Source organism: Perca flavescens, chromosome 23 (assembly GCF_004354835.1).
Source record: "Perca flavescens isolate YP-PL-M2 chromosome 23, PFLA_1.0, whole genome shotgun sequence".
NCBI lineage: Eukaryota > Metazoa > Chordata > Actinopteri > Perciformes > Percidae > Perca > Perca flavescens.
In genome coordinates this window covers 20814517-20830733 of record NC_041353.1, presented here as the reverse complement: position 1 = coordinate 20830733, position 16217 = coordinate 20814517, and the positions used below count along the sequence as shown (strand labels likewise).

General features: G+C 40.4%; 1 protein-coding gene across 4 annotated transcripts in view; it reads left to right on the top strand.

Moving 5' to 3' along the window:
- The window catches only part of LOC114550038 (anoctamin-4), a 64516-nt gene extending 48666 nt beyond the window's left edge, over positions 1–15850 (top strand). For 2 of the 4 annotated variants that reach the window (XM_028570477.1, XM_028570480.1), the window contains 11 exons: positions 1239–1403; positions 2380–2416; positions 2542–2653; positions 3691–3748; positions 5468–5565; positions 5714–5856; positions 7949–8101; positions 8208–8355; positions 9007–9126; positions 10351–10456; positions 13182–15850. In XM_028570477.1, the coding sequence (XP_028426278.1) occupies positions 1239–1403; positions 2380–2416; positions 2542–2653; positions 3691–3748; positions 5468–5565; positions 5714–5856; positions 7949–8101; positions 8208–8355; positions 9007–9126; positions 10351–10456; positions 13182–13373 (1332 nt within the window). In that variant the 3' untranslated portion in view covers positions 13374–15850. The remainder of the gene's footprint in view (positions 1–1238; positions 1404–2379; positions 2417–2541; positions 2654–3690; positions 3749–5467; positions 5566–5713; positions 5857–7948; positions 8102–8207; positions 8356–9006; positions 9127–10350; positions 10457–13181) is intronic. The other 2 variants (XM_028570478.1, XM_028570479.1) reach the window with 2 other exon arrangements.
- The last annotated feature ends 367 nt before the right edge of the window (positions 15851–16217 follow it).

The following is a 16217-nucleotide window of genomic DNA, read 5'->3' as shown; positions in this document are numbered from 1 at the left end:
CTCATAGCCAAAGTCAAGTCTCTCACTCTCAAGGGTGTAGCAGCCTTATAACACCTGAACCAAGCCCCACCCACTACCAGCCAGCCAAAAAGAAAGAAGTCTCTACCAATTAGGCCCCCAGGAACAGTGACCCAGAAAGGATTTTCCCCACAGGCCACCATTTTAAAAAAAGATGGTTGTAAAACTTTATATATGAAACAACTTCCTTCTAGCCGGAAAAAGCGATTTAAAAACTGGTGATGAAAAAAAATGTTTGCCACCATATAAAGTCTATAGACAGAGCGGGGATTTGCGGGTGGCACCAACGGGAAAAACACTACTGCGCATATTCAGTGGGTCGTATATGACGAAAGTAAACCTGGAAGCTTCAAGCTAGTGGTTCTCAACCTTTTCGATTCGCAACCCCCCAGAATAATGAGGATGAGAATAACGTCGACAACGAGAGAAAGAGAGCTGCAAACCGGTGTAAACAGCTGTTTCTAGACTTCCCCCGGGCTGATCCGCTTATCTGGTGTCGGGTCAGGGGGAGCAGCTCCAGCAGGGGACCCCAAACTTCCCTTTCCCGAGCCACATTAACCAGCTCTGACTGGGGGATCCCGAGGCGTTCCCAGGCCAGGTTGGAGATATAATCCCTCCACCTAGTCCTGGGTATTCCCCGAGGCCTCCTCCCAGCTGGACGTGCCTGGAACACCTCCCTCGGGAGGCGCCCTGGGGGCATCCTTACCAGATGCCCGAACCACCTCAACTGGCTCCTTTCAAATGATTAATACAGTACACAAATAATGCTTCGCTGTAATGACAGTTCGGTTTTAGTTTTAGCAGCTGGATACCAGCCTTGCCCAATGTGCTCCAGGCTCTGTGGATTTTTGATGCGTTTGTGACTTTCTCTCACCCTCACCCATCTTCAGCCCCCATTCTGTGTTACAGGATCTCCTGATTTAGAAATAACGCTCTAAATAAAGCACATGGAATATACCAAACTCACACAGTAATGTAAAAAGCCATTCCCCAGTCTAGAATACAGCATATTATTTCATTCTTTTTCTCCCCAACCATCTGGCGACCCCCAGAAATGATCTCTCGACCCGCAGGTTGAGAACCACTGCGCCACGCGAGCAACTCCATTGACATGAATGGCCGCCATTTTAGGATCCACGGCCCAGTCAATATAATACATCCATGCTACTAATATCAATACCAAAGCGCACACCGCTCAACCTAACACTCTGATGTCACAGATATTGGTGGTGATCGCCGCTGTGTTCGGCATCGTCATTTACCGCGTGATCACAGTCAGCACCTTCGCCGCCTTCGGCTGGGCTCTGATCAGGAACAACTCTCAGGTGGCGACCACGGGAACGGCAGTCTGCATCAACTTCTGCATGATCATGCTCCTCAACGTGGTGAGTGCGTGCTGCCCTTCAGCAGCAGTGGTGCAGGGGGGAAGCGGTATGTGAGAACTCGTCCCAACTAAGACACAAAAATACAGGATGTTGTTTTATGTAAAAACTACATTTATGTGCTTCCTATAGGCTGTTGTTAAAGAGCCCCTGTTATAATTTTTGGGATTTTTACTGTCTTTTAGTGTGTTATGTAGTTTTTTGTGTATGTAATATATGTATAAAGTACAAGAAAACCCAGACAGTACTTTTTCTCAAGTGCCTAAAACGCCTTGCCCACATTCCGGTTTGAAATTCCTCAGTTAGTGATGTTACTGATTGAGAATGCCAACCGAGTTTTTTCATATTTCATAGGTGCTGCTATCAGACTTTCAAAACTTGACTATTTACTTGAATAGTCGGTTACACTATACTTGAAGGTATCTACATAAGAGTGACTTGACACTGTCATGAACGTGTCAAAAACATTATAAACAAGTCAAACGTTTATGACATAACGCTTCTTTTAGTAAGTGTCATTCGGTTTTTGTCATGACAAGTTATGGTTAAGGGTAAAGTTAGGGTTAGGGTTCATGTGTCATGACTGTGTCATGTCACTCTTATGTAGATACCTTCAAGTAAAGTGTTACCCAATAGTTTCCCAATAGAAACCTATTCTAGTAGACCCCAGAGTACAAATATGACGCTGAAAATTAGATAAGATAGACTTTCATGGCTACAGCAGCAAAATATCAGACACAGCACACATACAGAATATACAAGAAATAATAAATAGGATAGAATACAAGAACAAATATTCAAAAAATAAAGGAAAGAATGTACAAACGCAATGTACAAAACAATGTAGAACTACTTAAACAATATTTATAAAGTAATGTTATAAAATGAGTATAATAGGGTCCCTTTAATCAATGACACATTTACAATCAATTTAATTTCCTCCCTCACTAATGGCCTCCAACATTGTATTTTGTTCCAGCTCTATGAAAAGGTTGCTCTTCTTCTCACTAATTTAGGTAAGTTGACTGCACCGGCAGAGCTAGGGTGATGCAGACTTGATTACTGTACATTGGTGCTGGCTCAGTACTGAACAATCCTCAGTTTACGTCACCGATCCTGCTTTCTGTCCGTGCCACCGCAGAACAGCCGAGGACAGAGTCAGAGTGGGAGAACAGCTTTACCCTCAAGATGTTCCTTTTTCAGTTCGTCAACCTCAACAGTTCAACTTTCTACATCGCCTTCTTCTTGGGAAGGTGAGAAAGTCCTGAAGAACTCACAAATACAGTACAACATGTAGGGTGACCAGACACCCAGAAACAATGTCAGAAAGTCCGGAATTACGAACAGTTGTCCTGAATTGGGAATCCGGTCCCGTTTTCCTGTTTTTGTTCGTATCTTAGCCTAGCCTAAAAGCAAAAACATGAATGGGGAGAGAAATACCCATGATCGTTGCTGCCTTTCGAGATCCAAACAAACCGTTTTGCAAAGTGGGGTTGGGTTAAGGGTGATGGAGGGTTAGGGGATGCAGACAACACTGTTACATACAACACCGTCATTGTGTTTCTCTTTCTTATGATGTTCATGAACAACAATGCATTTTAATGTTGAGTTTAGATTTTCACGCATATTGCCGTTTGTTGACACTGAATGTAATGGACTGGAACAGTATACAAGACTATGGGACATAATATAAGAACTCTGAAAAGCAATGTGTTTCTAAATGTAATTCCCTAAAAAAACCTAACTGAAGTCTTTGGATGAAATACAAATGTAGATGTGTGTGTCATCTGTGTAACAAGACACAATGTTTTTTAAATAGACAAATAGACAGAGCCTTGAGGCACACCACAAGAAATATTGACACAAACTATTCTCAGCTTTTACAGTTAACCAGTTATGTGCGTTAGAAAACTCCACACAGGAGTATAATCTCTCAATATGGAGATTAGAAAATCTAGAGTACATTGTTTTATGGCATCCAAGTCCAAGACATTTACAGTTTTAAGTCCATTCAGTGTTAAACAAACCTGATTTGAGATATGTTTGGGACAAAAAGCCTGATGTGTGGCAAGTTTGTCCACTATTTGATTTTTTTTGTGACACTGTATCTCCATTGTTTTTAATTAATGATTACAAAAAAACTCAGAAAATATCAATATGTCACAGTAGATATTAAACACATCTACATTGCAAGGTCTGCTGATGTTGCATGATATTTAATCTGCCATATGACATAAGAAAAACAAGTTTATTTTTTAAAAGCTACAGTTTTTTCCCCCCGGGTTGACAGATTTACAGGCCGGCCTGGTGCATATCTACGCCTCATCAATCGCTGGAAACTGGAAGAAGTGAGTAATTACTTTGCGTTCCCGCAGGGGAATAACAGCAAAGCATTATGGATCTAAGTTTTTTCTAAATTGGACATTAAGCTATTATTGCATGCCCAAGCACAGGCATTTAACCCCTCTCAGCAGTGAGCGTCACTGCCAGCAGTACTTATGGAAACATGCGGAGAACTAACACACTGAAGTGGTCTGAGGGGACAAAAGGCCTGAGCTGGCGCTTTTAGGTGCTGAGCTAATGTGTCCCCACTTGTTGTTTCCATGGCTGCTGAAATAGAAATGGAAAAAAAAAAAGTCTCTAATGTGACATCTACTGTACAAGTGCAGCCTCAGTCAGCCTTCTGGGGCCATGCAGAAACATGATGGTGCTCGAAGAGATTAGTGGCTTTTATGAACATTTGTGAGGCTGATAAAAGCTGCATGGATACGTGTGTGTTCTTGCTTACAACAAAACATTATATTATAAAGTCATGTTGATGTCGAAGACCTGCGCTTGCAATCTGCTTGCTTGCAAAAGTGCCAGTATAATGCTTTATAATAATGTTGGAAGGAAGAAAATTACAACATGTTTATTAGTTTAAAAAGGACCCTTAATCAGGATTGTAAAACAATTCCATTTTAAACTAGGAATCGAATACAAGACACACTTTAACATTTTCCAATGGAATATAGAAAGATGGAAATGACGACCAATAGATGCACAAAAGCACAGTGAGTTTTATACAAACTAATTTGAAGCAGGTCTAGAGTTTGTCGTGTGCTCACATCAGAAAAACAATATTAGATACTAAAAAAAACTTGATTTTTGGTTGTGTTGTTGATCAACACTATTCTCCCACAATGCAATGCAAAAAGGAAATGGAGAAGCTGCTCACAGATGCAAAACATTAAAACAAATTCTGTGCGTGTTCTGTAAAATTTCATATGACATACAGTATTAATTGTATACAGTAGAGGACTTTATTGGGATTGGGATCCCACGGGTCCCAGAGGGAGCGGGCATTTTAAACGTTACTGCAGGTGGGAGCGGGCCGCCCAAAATAGACTAATCGTAAAAAGAATCGTTAGATTAATCGATGACAAAAATAATTGCCCTGAAACAAACCACCGCCAACAACACGTTCTAAAATAATAAGTGAAATAAATTAATACAATGTCACTTTGCCCTTATTGCACTAGTATGAATGTAATTGTGCACTGGATCGTCATTTTGCTACTTATTACTGACAGGTATGGATATCTTTATTAATATTACATAGTGGAATAACCTGTTTTCCCTGCAGGACAGGAGAAGACTCAAGAAAATAACAGGAAATGATACAATATGTGTGCAGTTGGACGTCAATCAAAGTACATTTTTGGAATGTCTCTGCTAGTTAAAAATTCACAAAGAGAAAGCAAAAATTTATATACCTATTTTTGGGGTTTTCTAAGATCTTTCTTGAGCTGTTTCACCATCATTTGTAATGTATTGTAAGATGTTGCAGCTGTGCGTAGCACTGTGGGAGAATAGTGTATCAACAGCACACAAAATTCTTCAGTATACCCAATTTTGTCACTACTTTCTGTGTACCACACTACATACAAATTTGAGTCACAGTGAGCGATGCTTACAAAACCTGTCCGAAGAATGAGGAGTTTTTCTACAGCAATGCAGAGTGCCATTGTTAGCTAGGGCTACAGTTTGAGATCTCTATCTCTCTCTCTCTCTCTCTCTCTCTGTAGTGCCACCCCAGTGGCTGTCTCATTGACCTCTGTCTGCAGATGGGGATCATCATGGTGCTAAAACAGACCTGGAACAATTTTATGGAGCTCGGCTACCCGTGAGTTATTTAACAATGAAAAGAACTAAAGTAAATATCCTCAGTCAGATACAGTGCCAGTCGACTGTTCTCCTGACTCCTGAGTAATAGCAGATGAAATTAGATCCGCTTGTTTCTGTTGTGGTTTGTTCTGTTGTTGTATTGCTAGGCTGATCCAGAACTGGTGGACCCGGCGGAGGCTGAGGAGAGAGCACGGAGAGAAAGCCAAGGCCAGCTTCCCACAGTGGGAGAGGGATTACAACCTACAGCCAATGAATGCCTACGGACTCTTTGATGAATACTTAGAAATGAGTATGTTGAAGTGCAATTCATACATTTCCTTTACATGTTTAGCACACATAGTAAAAACTTTACCTATGTAAGTGCCCCAAACTTAGATATCAGGTGGAAGGTTATTCCATGCACTCCACGGTTTAATCTACCATACTAGTAAGTTTTTGAACAATACAACTTTTTTTTTTTTTCCCATTTGGTGACCCAGTAGCTGCAGTGCATGTTATGTAACCATGACACTGATTTGCTGTGGATTAAATTTAGGCTGGGAGCTTTTCCACACGCTCAAGGGCTGTACCGAATAGTCCGATGCTTCATTCATGACGTTGACATTTGAACTCTAAATCAACATTTGAATGCTGCGCAGCTTTTATTTTTTTGCATGTCTATTCATTCTGTTTCAACCCGGTATTTCTGCACAGTTGCATATACAGATTAGGCTGCACTAATAGTATTAGTGTTAGCCTATTTGTAGAGATTCCAGTGTCAGCTGTGTAGATTTGTTTCCGGCTTATACAAGCCAAACATTTCCAATAACTCCAGTGTTGTAAAGTCCAAAATGTATTGAGAAAAGATCGATGTTACCACAAAATATTCTGCATCAATCTATATTTGTTGGCTGCTGTAAGATGCATTGTAGCTAAGGATGATAAAACATCACGCCAGCAGGAAGGTTTGCTGGGAAAAAGTGGTAGACACAGAAAACACATAGGGTCCTCCTCTGTACCCTGCTCAAACAGTTGTGGTGCCACTCTTCCAGTCAATTCTCTCTCACTCTACTCACACATAAAGGATGAGAGCCCGCCTCTCCAGTTCAAACTGGCCAATCAGGTCAGTACTCAGGCCAGTAATCAGGTGTTGTACCTCATTCAATGATTATCATTCAGCCAAACAAATCAACTCTTTGTCTTTGTTAATTGATATAGGAACTATACATAAAGAAAATATAGAAAACATAGAGTAAGTAAATGTCTAGCTTTTTTAACAAAAAGTTGGTGTTCAGTCTTTCAAAACAACAACCAAAAACTCTCCTGCTTGCCCCACACAAAGGGAGGCAGCACCTGTATTAAAGGGGCAGCCTAGCAGCAATCTAATGGCACCATAACTACATATAGCCAAATTGAGGATTTAATTTGAGGATTTCAAAAAAGATTTTTTGGGTGATGACATCATAAATTTGTGACTGAGTGGGTTATACTAAAAAGTTAAAGCTGCACTAATGAATTTCTTCTTTTTTTTGGCATTGGAAAAAAGTCATCATGTGTAATGTGAAGGGGGTTGCTTGTAGTGACGAACCCCCACAGAATTATCACTCGACTGTGTATTTTCCTTCAGCATTTTAGCATCTTTTATCTTATTTTTCAGTTTTTCCCAACTCGTAACTTTACTGTTTTGCTTTACTGTCACTGCTATGTGTTTTCAGATGCAGCAGGCCACTGCTTTCAGCAAAACGGCTCTCACAAACTCCACTGTACACTACCTGCCCGGCACCAAACAACAGATAGACAAAGTTAGCGATTAGCTAGTTGCCATTTTAGAGCAATTAGCAGAACCAGATATTCCCCTCGGGAGTTTATGGAGCAAAAACACAGCTAAAAGGAGAGGGAATATTGGACTTACATTTATCAACTGGCCAGAAACATAGACTCACATTGCCACACCTTCCTCCACAGCACTGGAGAGAGGAGGGTCTGGCTAGTCCACACTAGTCTTTTCTGGGATGGGAGAAAAATGTGCTCTGGTTTATTGGCATTTCTTTAAACCAATTACAATCGTCTTGGGCGGCGCTAAGCTCCGGACAGAGCAACGGTTCTTCTGCTAAATAGCCTCGGGAAGGAACTTGTTTTGGTTGAACATGTGTACGTTCAAAAGTTGTTTTAGTCGTGCAACAGAAAACTCAGATTGGACAGATAGTCTAGCTAGCTGTCTGGATTTACCCTGCAGAGATCTGAGGAGCAGTTAACCATAGTCCTCACAAATCCACCAGAGTTTAGAACGCCAACACAAAGGAAGAGGAAGGTGAGGGACATCCGGCCGAAATGAGGGACATCCGGCGGAATTTCCGGCGGCATTGGAGCAATCCCAAAATTTGTTTTTGTGTTTGTTTCAGTTCTACAGTTTGGCTTCACCACCATCTTTGTGGCAGCATTCCCTCTGGCCCCTCTCTTAGCGCTGCTCAACAACGTCATCGAGATTCGTTTGGACGCCTACAAGTTTGTCACACAGTGGCGGCGACCTCTGCCCTCACAAGCCAAAGACATAGGTGAATTACTGTGAAGGACTGTGTTGTACTTTTTTTAAAGTGTCCCTCCCTGTTTTATATGGTTCTTAGGTACAATGCCATGCCTAATTGTGTGTGCTTGTGGCAGGGATCTGGTATGGCATTCTGGAGGGCATCGGCATCTTGTCCGTCATCACCAACGCCTTTGTCATCGCCGTTACCTCAGACTTCATTCCTCGCCTTGTTTACGCCTACAAGTATGGACCTTGTGCTGGTCAGGGTCGAGCAGGGGAGGGGTGAGTGATGATTTAACAGTCCATTTGTTTTATTGTAGTTAATGTTAGTCACCAACTAGAAGGGCTCTCGGACAGCGCAGACCTTCACCAAGGCCATGCCCCATATTGCAATCGGTGTTTCCCTCTAGTGTATTGCAAGCATGGTGGCCCACTGGGCCTAAGTTGCCCCCCACCAGGTCTAAGCCACTGGCGACATTTTTTATATATATATTTTAAGACTTCTTGAAATGATTGAAAACTTTTCAAATCTCCACTTGGCTCTGACTTAATGTAGGGCCCTATGGAATCTGTCTTATAGCTTTTTGAAATTCTTAATTTTGAAATTTCCGTCAATGATTCTGTTATCACAGAAACCAGCCGCTATCTTAATTAGCCACCAGGCTAAACAGCTTTTCTGGGGGAAACCCTTTTCATGTTCATAAAAAAATTATGAGTGTATCCGTGTAACCATGATTTGGTTTCGCTCCGAAATATACCAGCTAATCAAGTTTGATGGAAATCGGGCCAATATTTTTCCATAATCCTGCCGACGAACACACAGACAAACTGAACCGAAAAAATAACCTCCAAGCTGAACTCTTGACTTCTAGTTTTGTTCCTGTTTTCGATACTGCAAGTGTTGAATAAAATGATTTCTTATTTGTTCCTCAGGTGTATGATTGGTTACGTCAACGCCAGTCTTTCAGTATTCCGGGTGTCTGACTTTGAGAGAAGATCACAGTACAGGACTAATGGCTCCGAGCTTTTTGGACAAGCTGTCAAGTTTTGCAGGTAGGGGGTGTGAGTGTGTGTGTGTACGTGTGTACGTGTACAACAGCGTTCAGTGCTCATCAAACACAAACTGTCACCAAATCATATGTTTTTTCTGTTACCGAGCCACGATTACAGTTTTTATTTATATATATTTATAAGTGTCTGTTAAGCCTAAAAAAGAAACAGGATTTAACAGGATTTGGCTGCAAGCATTTGTGCAACCCAGGAAGGATTGCCTAAGCATGTGTGCGCGTGTGTGTGTGTGTTAATTTATCACTTAAACCAACACACAGACTCTTACTTAGCTCTACATAAAATTTTAATCACATTATACAGAAGACAACCTCAAGCTAAAAACATATTTTGTACACAAGTTATTTTGAAGCTTGAATTTACATTTAACACTTGTTTTTGCTTGTATGCGTACAGATGGTGTCAGCACCCTGAGCTAAACTGATTTCTCTGTTGACTCATGTCATATGAATTATGACATGAGTCGATTGCATGAGTGCTACCAGAGACGGTGTAGAATCCCAACTCGGAGTCACTTCCTGTATCGTTGTCGCGTGGGTTTCACCACTGCCACGCCTCTTTAGGAGACTAGCGGCAGGTCCTGAGTGTATTGATTCCAATGGGAGAAGTGAATGTGGACTCAGATTATGTGCAATTATTTCGCCCCACACTCACCAAAGTAAATATTGGACCTATTTTCTTAAAAACCACATATCTCCAGAACATTCTGACACAAAAATTTTTTTTTAGACAGACAAATCAGGAGCAAATTTACTTTGTTCGAGACCTGTTTTGTCTCAGGAACAAACTCTCGCATAATCTGGCAACATGGATAAGCTAACGTCAACTGACGTTCACGAACGCCTTAACAAAACTAATTTGTAATGCTAAATATGGCTTTAAGCTGCCTAAATATCTAATGTTAGCAAAAGAAAATATCAATAAATTATGCATCTTATTATGCAAATAACACCTTCCAAAGATGCCACCCCCATTTAGGCGTAGGGCTGCTTACCGAATTCTATACTTCTTAGGCACCGACCAAATTGCCTCCTTAGCATGGAGTATCAAAAAATGCCTTGGTATTCACCCAGCCCTGTTAAGGAGACCGGAAGTGTGTACCGTTATCATACCATTGGAACAGCGTGTAATGATGCGTCTTCTGTTATATAGAATCTTTTCTGTTGCTACTTTGGGATGACCTTTGAACTCATGTGTTGGACCCACCAGGTATCGTGACTACAGGGAGCCTCCAGACTTTGCCGAGCCCTACGCATACACTCTACAGTTCTGGCACGTCCTGGCGGCCCGGCTTGCATTCATCATTGTGTTCGAGGTCAGTGTTTTTAATCTGTGACAAATGACACGAAATGGATTCTTTTATATTGTTTTGTCAATGTTTTTTTTTTTACCTTTCTGTCTCCACCCATTACTGCCCATCTACATCTTCAATGACATTTTGCTTTAATTTGTTTACAGCTAATAAAAGAGGTCTGCCGGTGTTGACGTGACTTTATTTTCTCTGTCATTACTTTTGTACCAAAGATGGATTTTACTTGATCTATGTATTTAATGTTTCGCTTTTACATTACATTCTCCCTTATCTGACAGAACTATTATACACCCTCAGTGATTTAAGGATTTAGTAAAGAAAAACAATATGAGCTTTAGCTTTAGTTTTTTTAGTTTAAAATCACTTTTTAAATCACATTAACTCAAGTTGACTCTCTTAAAAAATTGTTTTGAGAAATCTTCTCTCCAGGTACACATCTTCGTTGCCGTCTTTGTGTAAATAACCCATCTTCTTCACCCTTGGATTTTTGTTTTCTTCCAGTAATTACACAGACATTTTGTACTAGGGAGCTGGCAGGGTAAAGTCCGTTTAATGTCCGGACCACCTGATTCAAACATTTTCGTTCTCAAAAACAGCTCCTCCGGGTAATGTCCAATTCATTTTAGAGCTGCAGTACATGTGTGAAAGGTTTAAATCCATGTCTGTCAGTAAGGACATGGATTATTAGAGCGGCAAAGATGAATCGATTAGTGATCAACTATTAAATTAATCGGCAACTATTTTCATCATCGAATAATTGGTTTGAGTAAATAATATTAATAATAATAATATTCTCTGATTTCAGCTTCTTAAATGTCAATATGTTCTAGTTTGTTCACTCCTTTGTTACAGTAAACTGAATATCTTTGAATTGTGGACAAAACAACACATTTGAGGACGTCATCTTGGGCTTTGGGAAACACTGATCAACATTTTTCTCAATTTTCTGCATAGTAATTGAGTAATATTAGACAGATTAATCAACAGTGACAATAATCTTTTGTTACAGCCCTCCAGATCAGTTAGATTATGAATACCAGTTGCTACCAATAGCAAGACAAATATTTCGACATGAGCAACTTCATTTTTTCATTTCAACTCATCAAAATGTCAACATGGTGAAATCAGTTCTTGAGACTAGGGAGTTTCTCATGTACAAAGAAAATGCAGTAGACCTCATTTCACCACATGCTGTTCACTTTAAGGTTTTTGATATTCTGTTTGTGGACATTTATGCCTCCCCTGTTTTGTCTATTTTTCCCCTGATTGCACCAAACTACATGATATCTGTGGCCTGCTTCAGCTTTTATCAGCAGCCTCAGTTCAGTGCCGTGTGCACACACTGCCATTAAGCAGCTACACAGTGGTTCAAATTCACCTTGTTTAGCCTAGTCCACATTCCCATTTAAAATGTGTTTCTGAAAACAATTAAACCTGTGCTTAATGATTTTAAATAACCATGTGTAATGTTGACGGGTTTCTCTTGTAGTGACAAAACCCACAGAAAATCTCTACATAGTGTTCTGTATATAGCATCTGTCAGCTCATTGCTTTGGTTTTAAAGCCTGCAACTTTACTGTTTTGGTTTAGGGTTAGCATTGTACTAATTACATCACCTGTGTCATCCTGAACTTCCTCTCTCTCTCAGACATGAGCATATGCTGCTGTTAAGGTCATTTTAAAGCATAACATTCTAGATGCATTGCTTTATTCTTCACCGTGGGATGGTGAGAAACGAACTTTCGATTCCTCTGCATGTCTATTATATGTGAAGAAATTGACAATAAAGCTGCCTTGACTTGACTTTTCATTATTGCGCTACTAACAACTCGCTTCAGCTTTACTGTCACATACTGTCGAGCCAAAGGACTACAAAAAACTGTTTTGTTGGGCATAAAATAATAAATATGAAACAGTACACTCGGGTAAACACAGGAACAGAAAAGAGGCATTTGCCATTTCATCAACCAAAAAATAGTCCTTATTCTGCTTTTTTTTATTGCTCAATAGATGGAAGTAGGGTTGGGTTTCAAAAAGTGTCTGGTGCCTAAATCGATACTTTAAAAATAGAAGAGCACAATACAACATTAAAGAACGGCTTGTTTATTGCTATGCTGAAATTTAAATGATTTATTTAAAATGTAATAATAATTTATCCCAACAGTCAATTGCTGTTAAACAACAAAAATAACCATTAGATGGCAGAAGGGTACTTTAAAACACCATGAGCTTATGAGGTGCAATTGAATGCACCATTAAATCCTGTCAGCGACAGTGGCCACGGTACCAGCTAGTCTATTCTGTGTCTTTAGCTACTGACTGTTGTATGTCCAAGTGTTGGAATACTTTGAGTGAAATAAAGCCAGACGTTAGACTGTTGCTGTCAGCATTTTAACTGTGTTTAAGCCAGCTACTAGCTAACGGCAGGCTAACGTTACCTGCTGCTGCTTGTAACGTCCATTTTGGAGCACCAGTGAGCAATGCAGGCATTCAGGTGCCCAACCCAAGATGGAAGCTCAAACAATATTCATATACTTTGTTAACCAATCAAACTCCCTTTCTAAGCTAGTTTATGACTAACCATTAACCGACTGTCTACATCTCACAGTGAGTGATTCAATTGGTATTGTTTGGTGTTTCCCCCTTTATCACTTTAGTATGTGTTTTGTTTTTATTGTGGAGGTAGGGCTCTGGCATTTGTAATAACGTACTACTACTGTTTTTCCAGCACATGGTCTTTACCATCAAAACCCTGATCGCGTACCTGATCCCCGACCTCCCCAAGGACCTGCGGGATAGAATGCGGCGAGAGAAATACCTGATCCAGGAGATGATGTATGAGGCCGAGTTGGAGAGACTGCAGAAGGAGAAAAACGAGAAGAAGAACAAAGACAGGGTCCAAAACAAGGAATGGCCCTGAATACACCAACTGGTACAGCCGGAGATTCAGAAACAGTTTGTACAGGAGATTATTCAGCTCTGTTCATGACTTGTGTGGGGTTTGATCTGCAGGATTTGCCCACTGAGCGGAAGTCGGTCCTGGAAGCTATCAGAGTTTAGGCTAACGTTAGCAGCTCTGTCCTGAACTTGATTGGATTTGGGGAAGTTACACTCCAGAAACCCCAGCTGCTGTTACCAAAGATAGCGTATTTTATCACCTCAATTAGTGCTCACCCAAAGCCTTTTCTCTTGTAAAATTAAAAATGAAAACATAGTGTTTAAAGATATGAATATGTTAAGCTCCTAGGGCTATTCGAACTAACTAGCTTCACACTACAATTCAAGAACAATTTAGTACAATTGACACAGGCTTATAACTTAATGACTTAATTTTTTCCTGGGACATGCAGATTTAGCCTCAGTCTGTTAGCTCTGTACAGTGCATATTTAAGACGTCTTTTACATAATGAATGATGATAAAAGTAAGCTGGAAAAATTGATCAGAGACAGGGTTTTCATTTGAATTTGTGGATACAACGTTAGCTTAATTTGCTAACTAGCTATAGAAAATCAAATCCAAGAGCGACAGCTGACACCGACGGCCAGTGGCTAGTAATGAGAAGTCTGCTTTTGTCTACCTCTGTCTGAAATCAAGGACCCATTTTTTTCAAAAACATTACTAAGAATTGTGCATTTTAAATCTGCCACTTTTATCATTATTTGTATGTGCCATGCAGGAGCAGAAAGCTTGAGGTGTAGCAACGAAAGCTAATGGTTAAGACTGAATGAGTACGTTTTAAGATGTGTACAGGTTAGGTTCATTAAAGAGAAGTTTTTGCATTCTGTTTTGGAACTCTTTTCAGCTTGAGTCCACACATTTTAAAAATTAAATCAAGGTATTTCACCTTGTAAAACATATCAAAGCTACTGAATTCATGCTAGAATAGTTTCAAACTATTTAAAATAGATTTTAAGATGCCGAAATCAAGTTGGAAGAAAGGAAAGCAAAAAACATGTTTAAAGGAAAATGTATATAGCTGTGCCTTTCAGAGTTGTTGCATCCTAAGACCTCAGCTGTGTAAAAATTCAAATGAAAACATTTCAAGTGTAACGCTGTATGTTTCCCAGTGTTAACAGGCCTTACCATATAGTTTCTCTTATTCCCAGGTTATCAGCTGGTGTTTGGTTTTCACTGCACAGTGGAGGAAGGAGAGGAGCGCTGGGTTTCCTGCATGATACTGGACCCTCATACCTTCCTCCTGCCATGTCAGACCAGCACCTGCTAGTGGACAGTAGATGAACTGCACCCAGCAGGGCCACACAGTGTACACAGGGCCCATTGTGTCTGCATTCATAACGGATGTCCTCTTGAACATTTGACAGTGGGTTTTGCTACGTTTTTTTTTTCTTTTTCTCTCTCCAGATAGTTTCTACCACTTTGGACTCTCAACAGCGTATGTCTTCAGATCCTGAATGTAGATTTCAAGCAAGACTAAAAGTTTTACGGATTTCTGGTTTTAGACGAGAGAAATAACTCTAACCGAGCTTACTGAATGACAAACCCTGTTTACATTTCTCCTCATTTGAGGAGTTCACATATTGCTTTATTGCAAATACAGATATTTAAATGAATGTCAGGCCATCTGCTCTGCTATAGTGTAGTGCAATAAAAAAGCTAGAGAATGCAATTTCTGGAGAGGTTGCGGTGGGATTGCTGGCTGCCGAAAACCTGACTGATGGACAGTCAGAAGCTAAACTGCATTGCTTGAAAAGCTGGGCTGCGTTGCTTCATGTATAGCAGGTAGCTGAACAGCATCGCTTAAAAAAAAAATGCCTGGATCGCTGGCTTAACTTTGTATAAAAGGAGCAGCTGAAGGAGTATGAAGAGTTGGAATAATAGAAAAGGGCAACATATAAAAGTAAGCAATGACATGTATTGAAATGAGAGTTACATGTGCAGACTTGTATGAGCTTAAATGTATGGAATGCAGGATTTTCCTTAAAAAAACAATGTACAGACTAATTCAAAAATAATCCCTCAATCGTGAGGGCTACACGGAATCTGCGGCGATCAAGTCTGAATTCGTTTGAGGTAAATAGCTCAATAAAATGTTTTTATATTAGCCTTTTTGTGTGCATGTGTGTGTGTGTGTGTGTGTCACCTCAGTTAAGAATCCAACATGCAGCCTCCATAGAGGTCAGAGAAGCAGTCTAATTAGCAAATCTCAATGAGCTGTGTGTCACCACCTGCAATTAGAGGTTGCCATGGTAATGGTACACCTGCTGAGTGGCTCATGGGTCTGACATTCTGTCTTGCCTTTAATAGACCTTTTTCGTGGCAGACATGTTGACATGGCATAGTAGGAAAAGTACAGATGTATTCCAAACCATTAATGATGGCTGCATTCCACTTAGGAGAGGCCCTGGTATTGTGCATGTTGACTCACTGAAATAGCTTACTGGGACACTTGATGGAATTGAGCCATCGTTAAAGTGATGGTTCAGAGTAATTTCACCCTCGGCTGCTTTGCACCTTGACCTCGAGCCAGACAACCCCCCAGAAGCTTTTTTCCCTTGTTATAACGTTGGTCGAGATAGCATTATCAGGTGGTTAGCTTAGTGCAGGCGCTAATGGATCCACGTTTGTATCTCGTAAATTACCCCACTAATAATTTGAAATGGCCCGATACCATTTTCTGCTTCCCGATACAGATTCTGATACCTGAACTTGCGTATCGGCCGATACCGAGTACCAATCTGATACCAGTGTGTCATATATTTTATTATGTTTTAACAACTGTATACTACTATCCCTGTATGGATG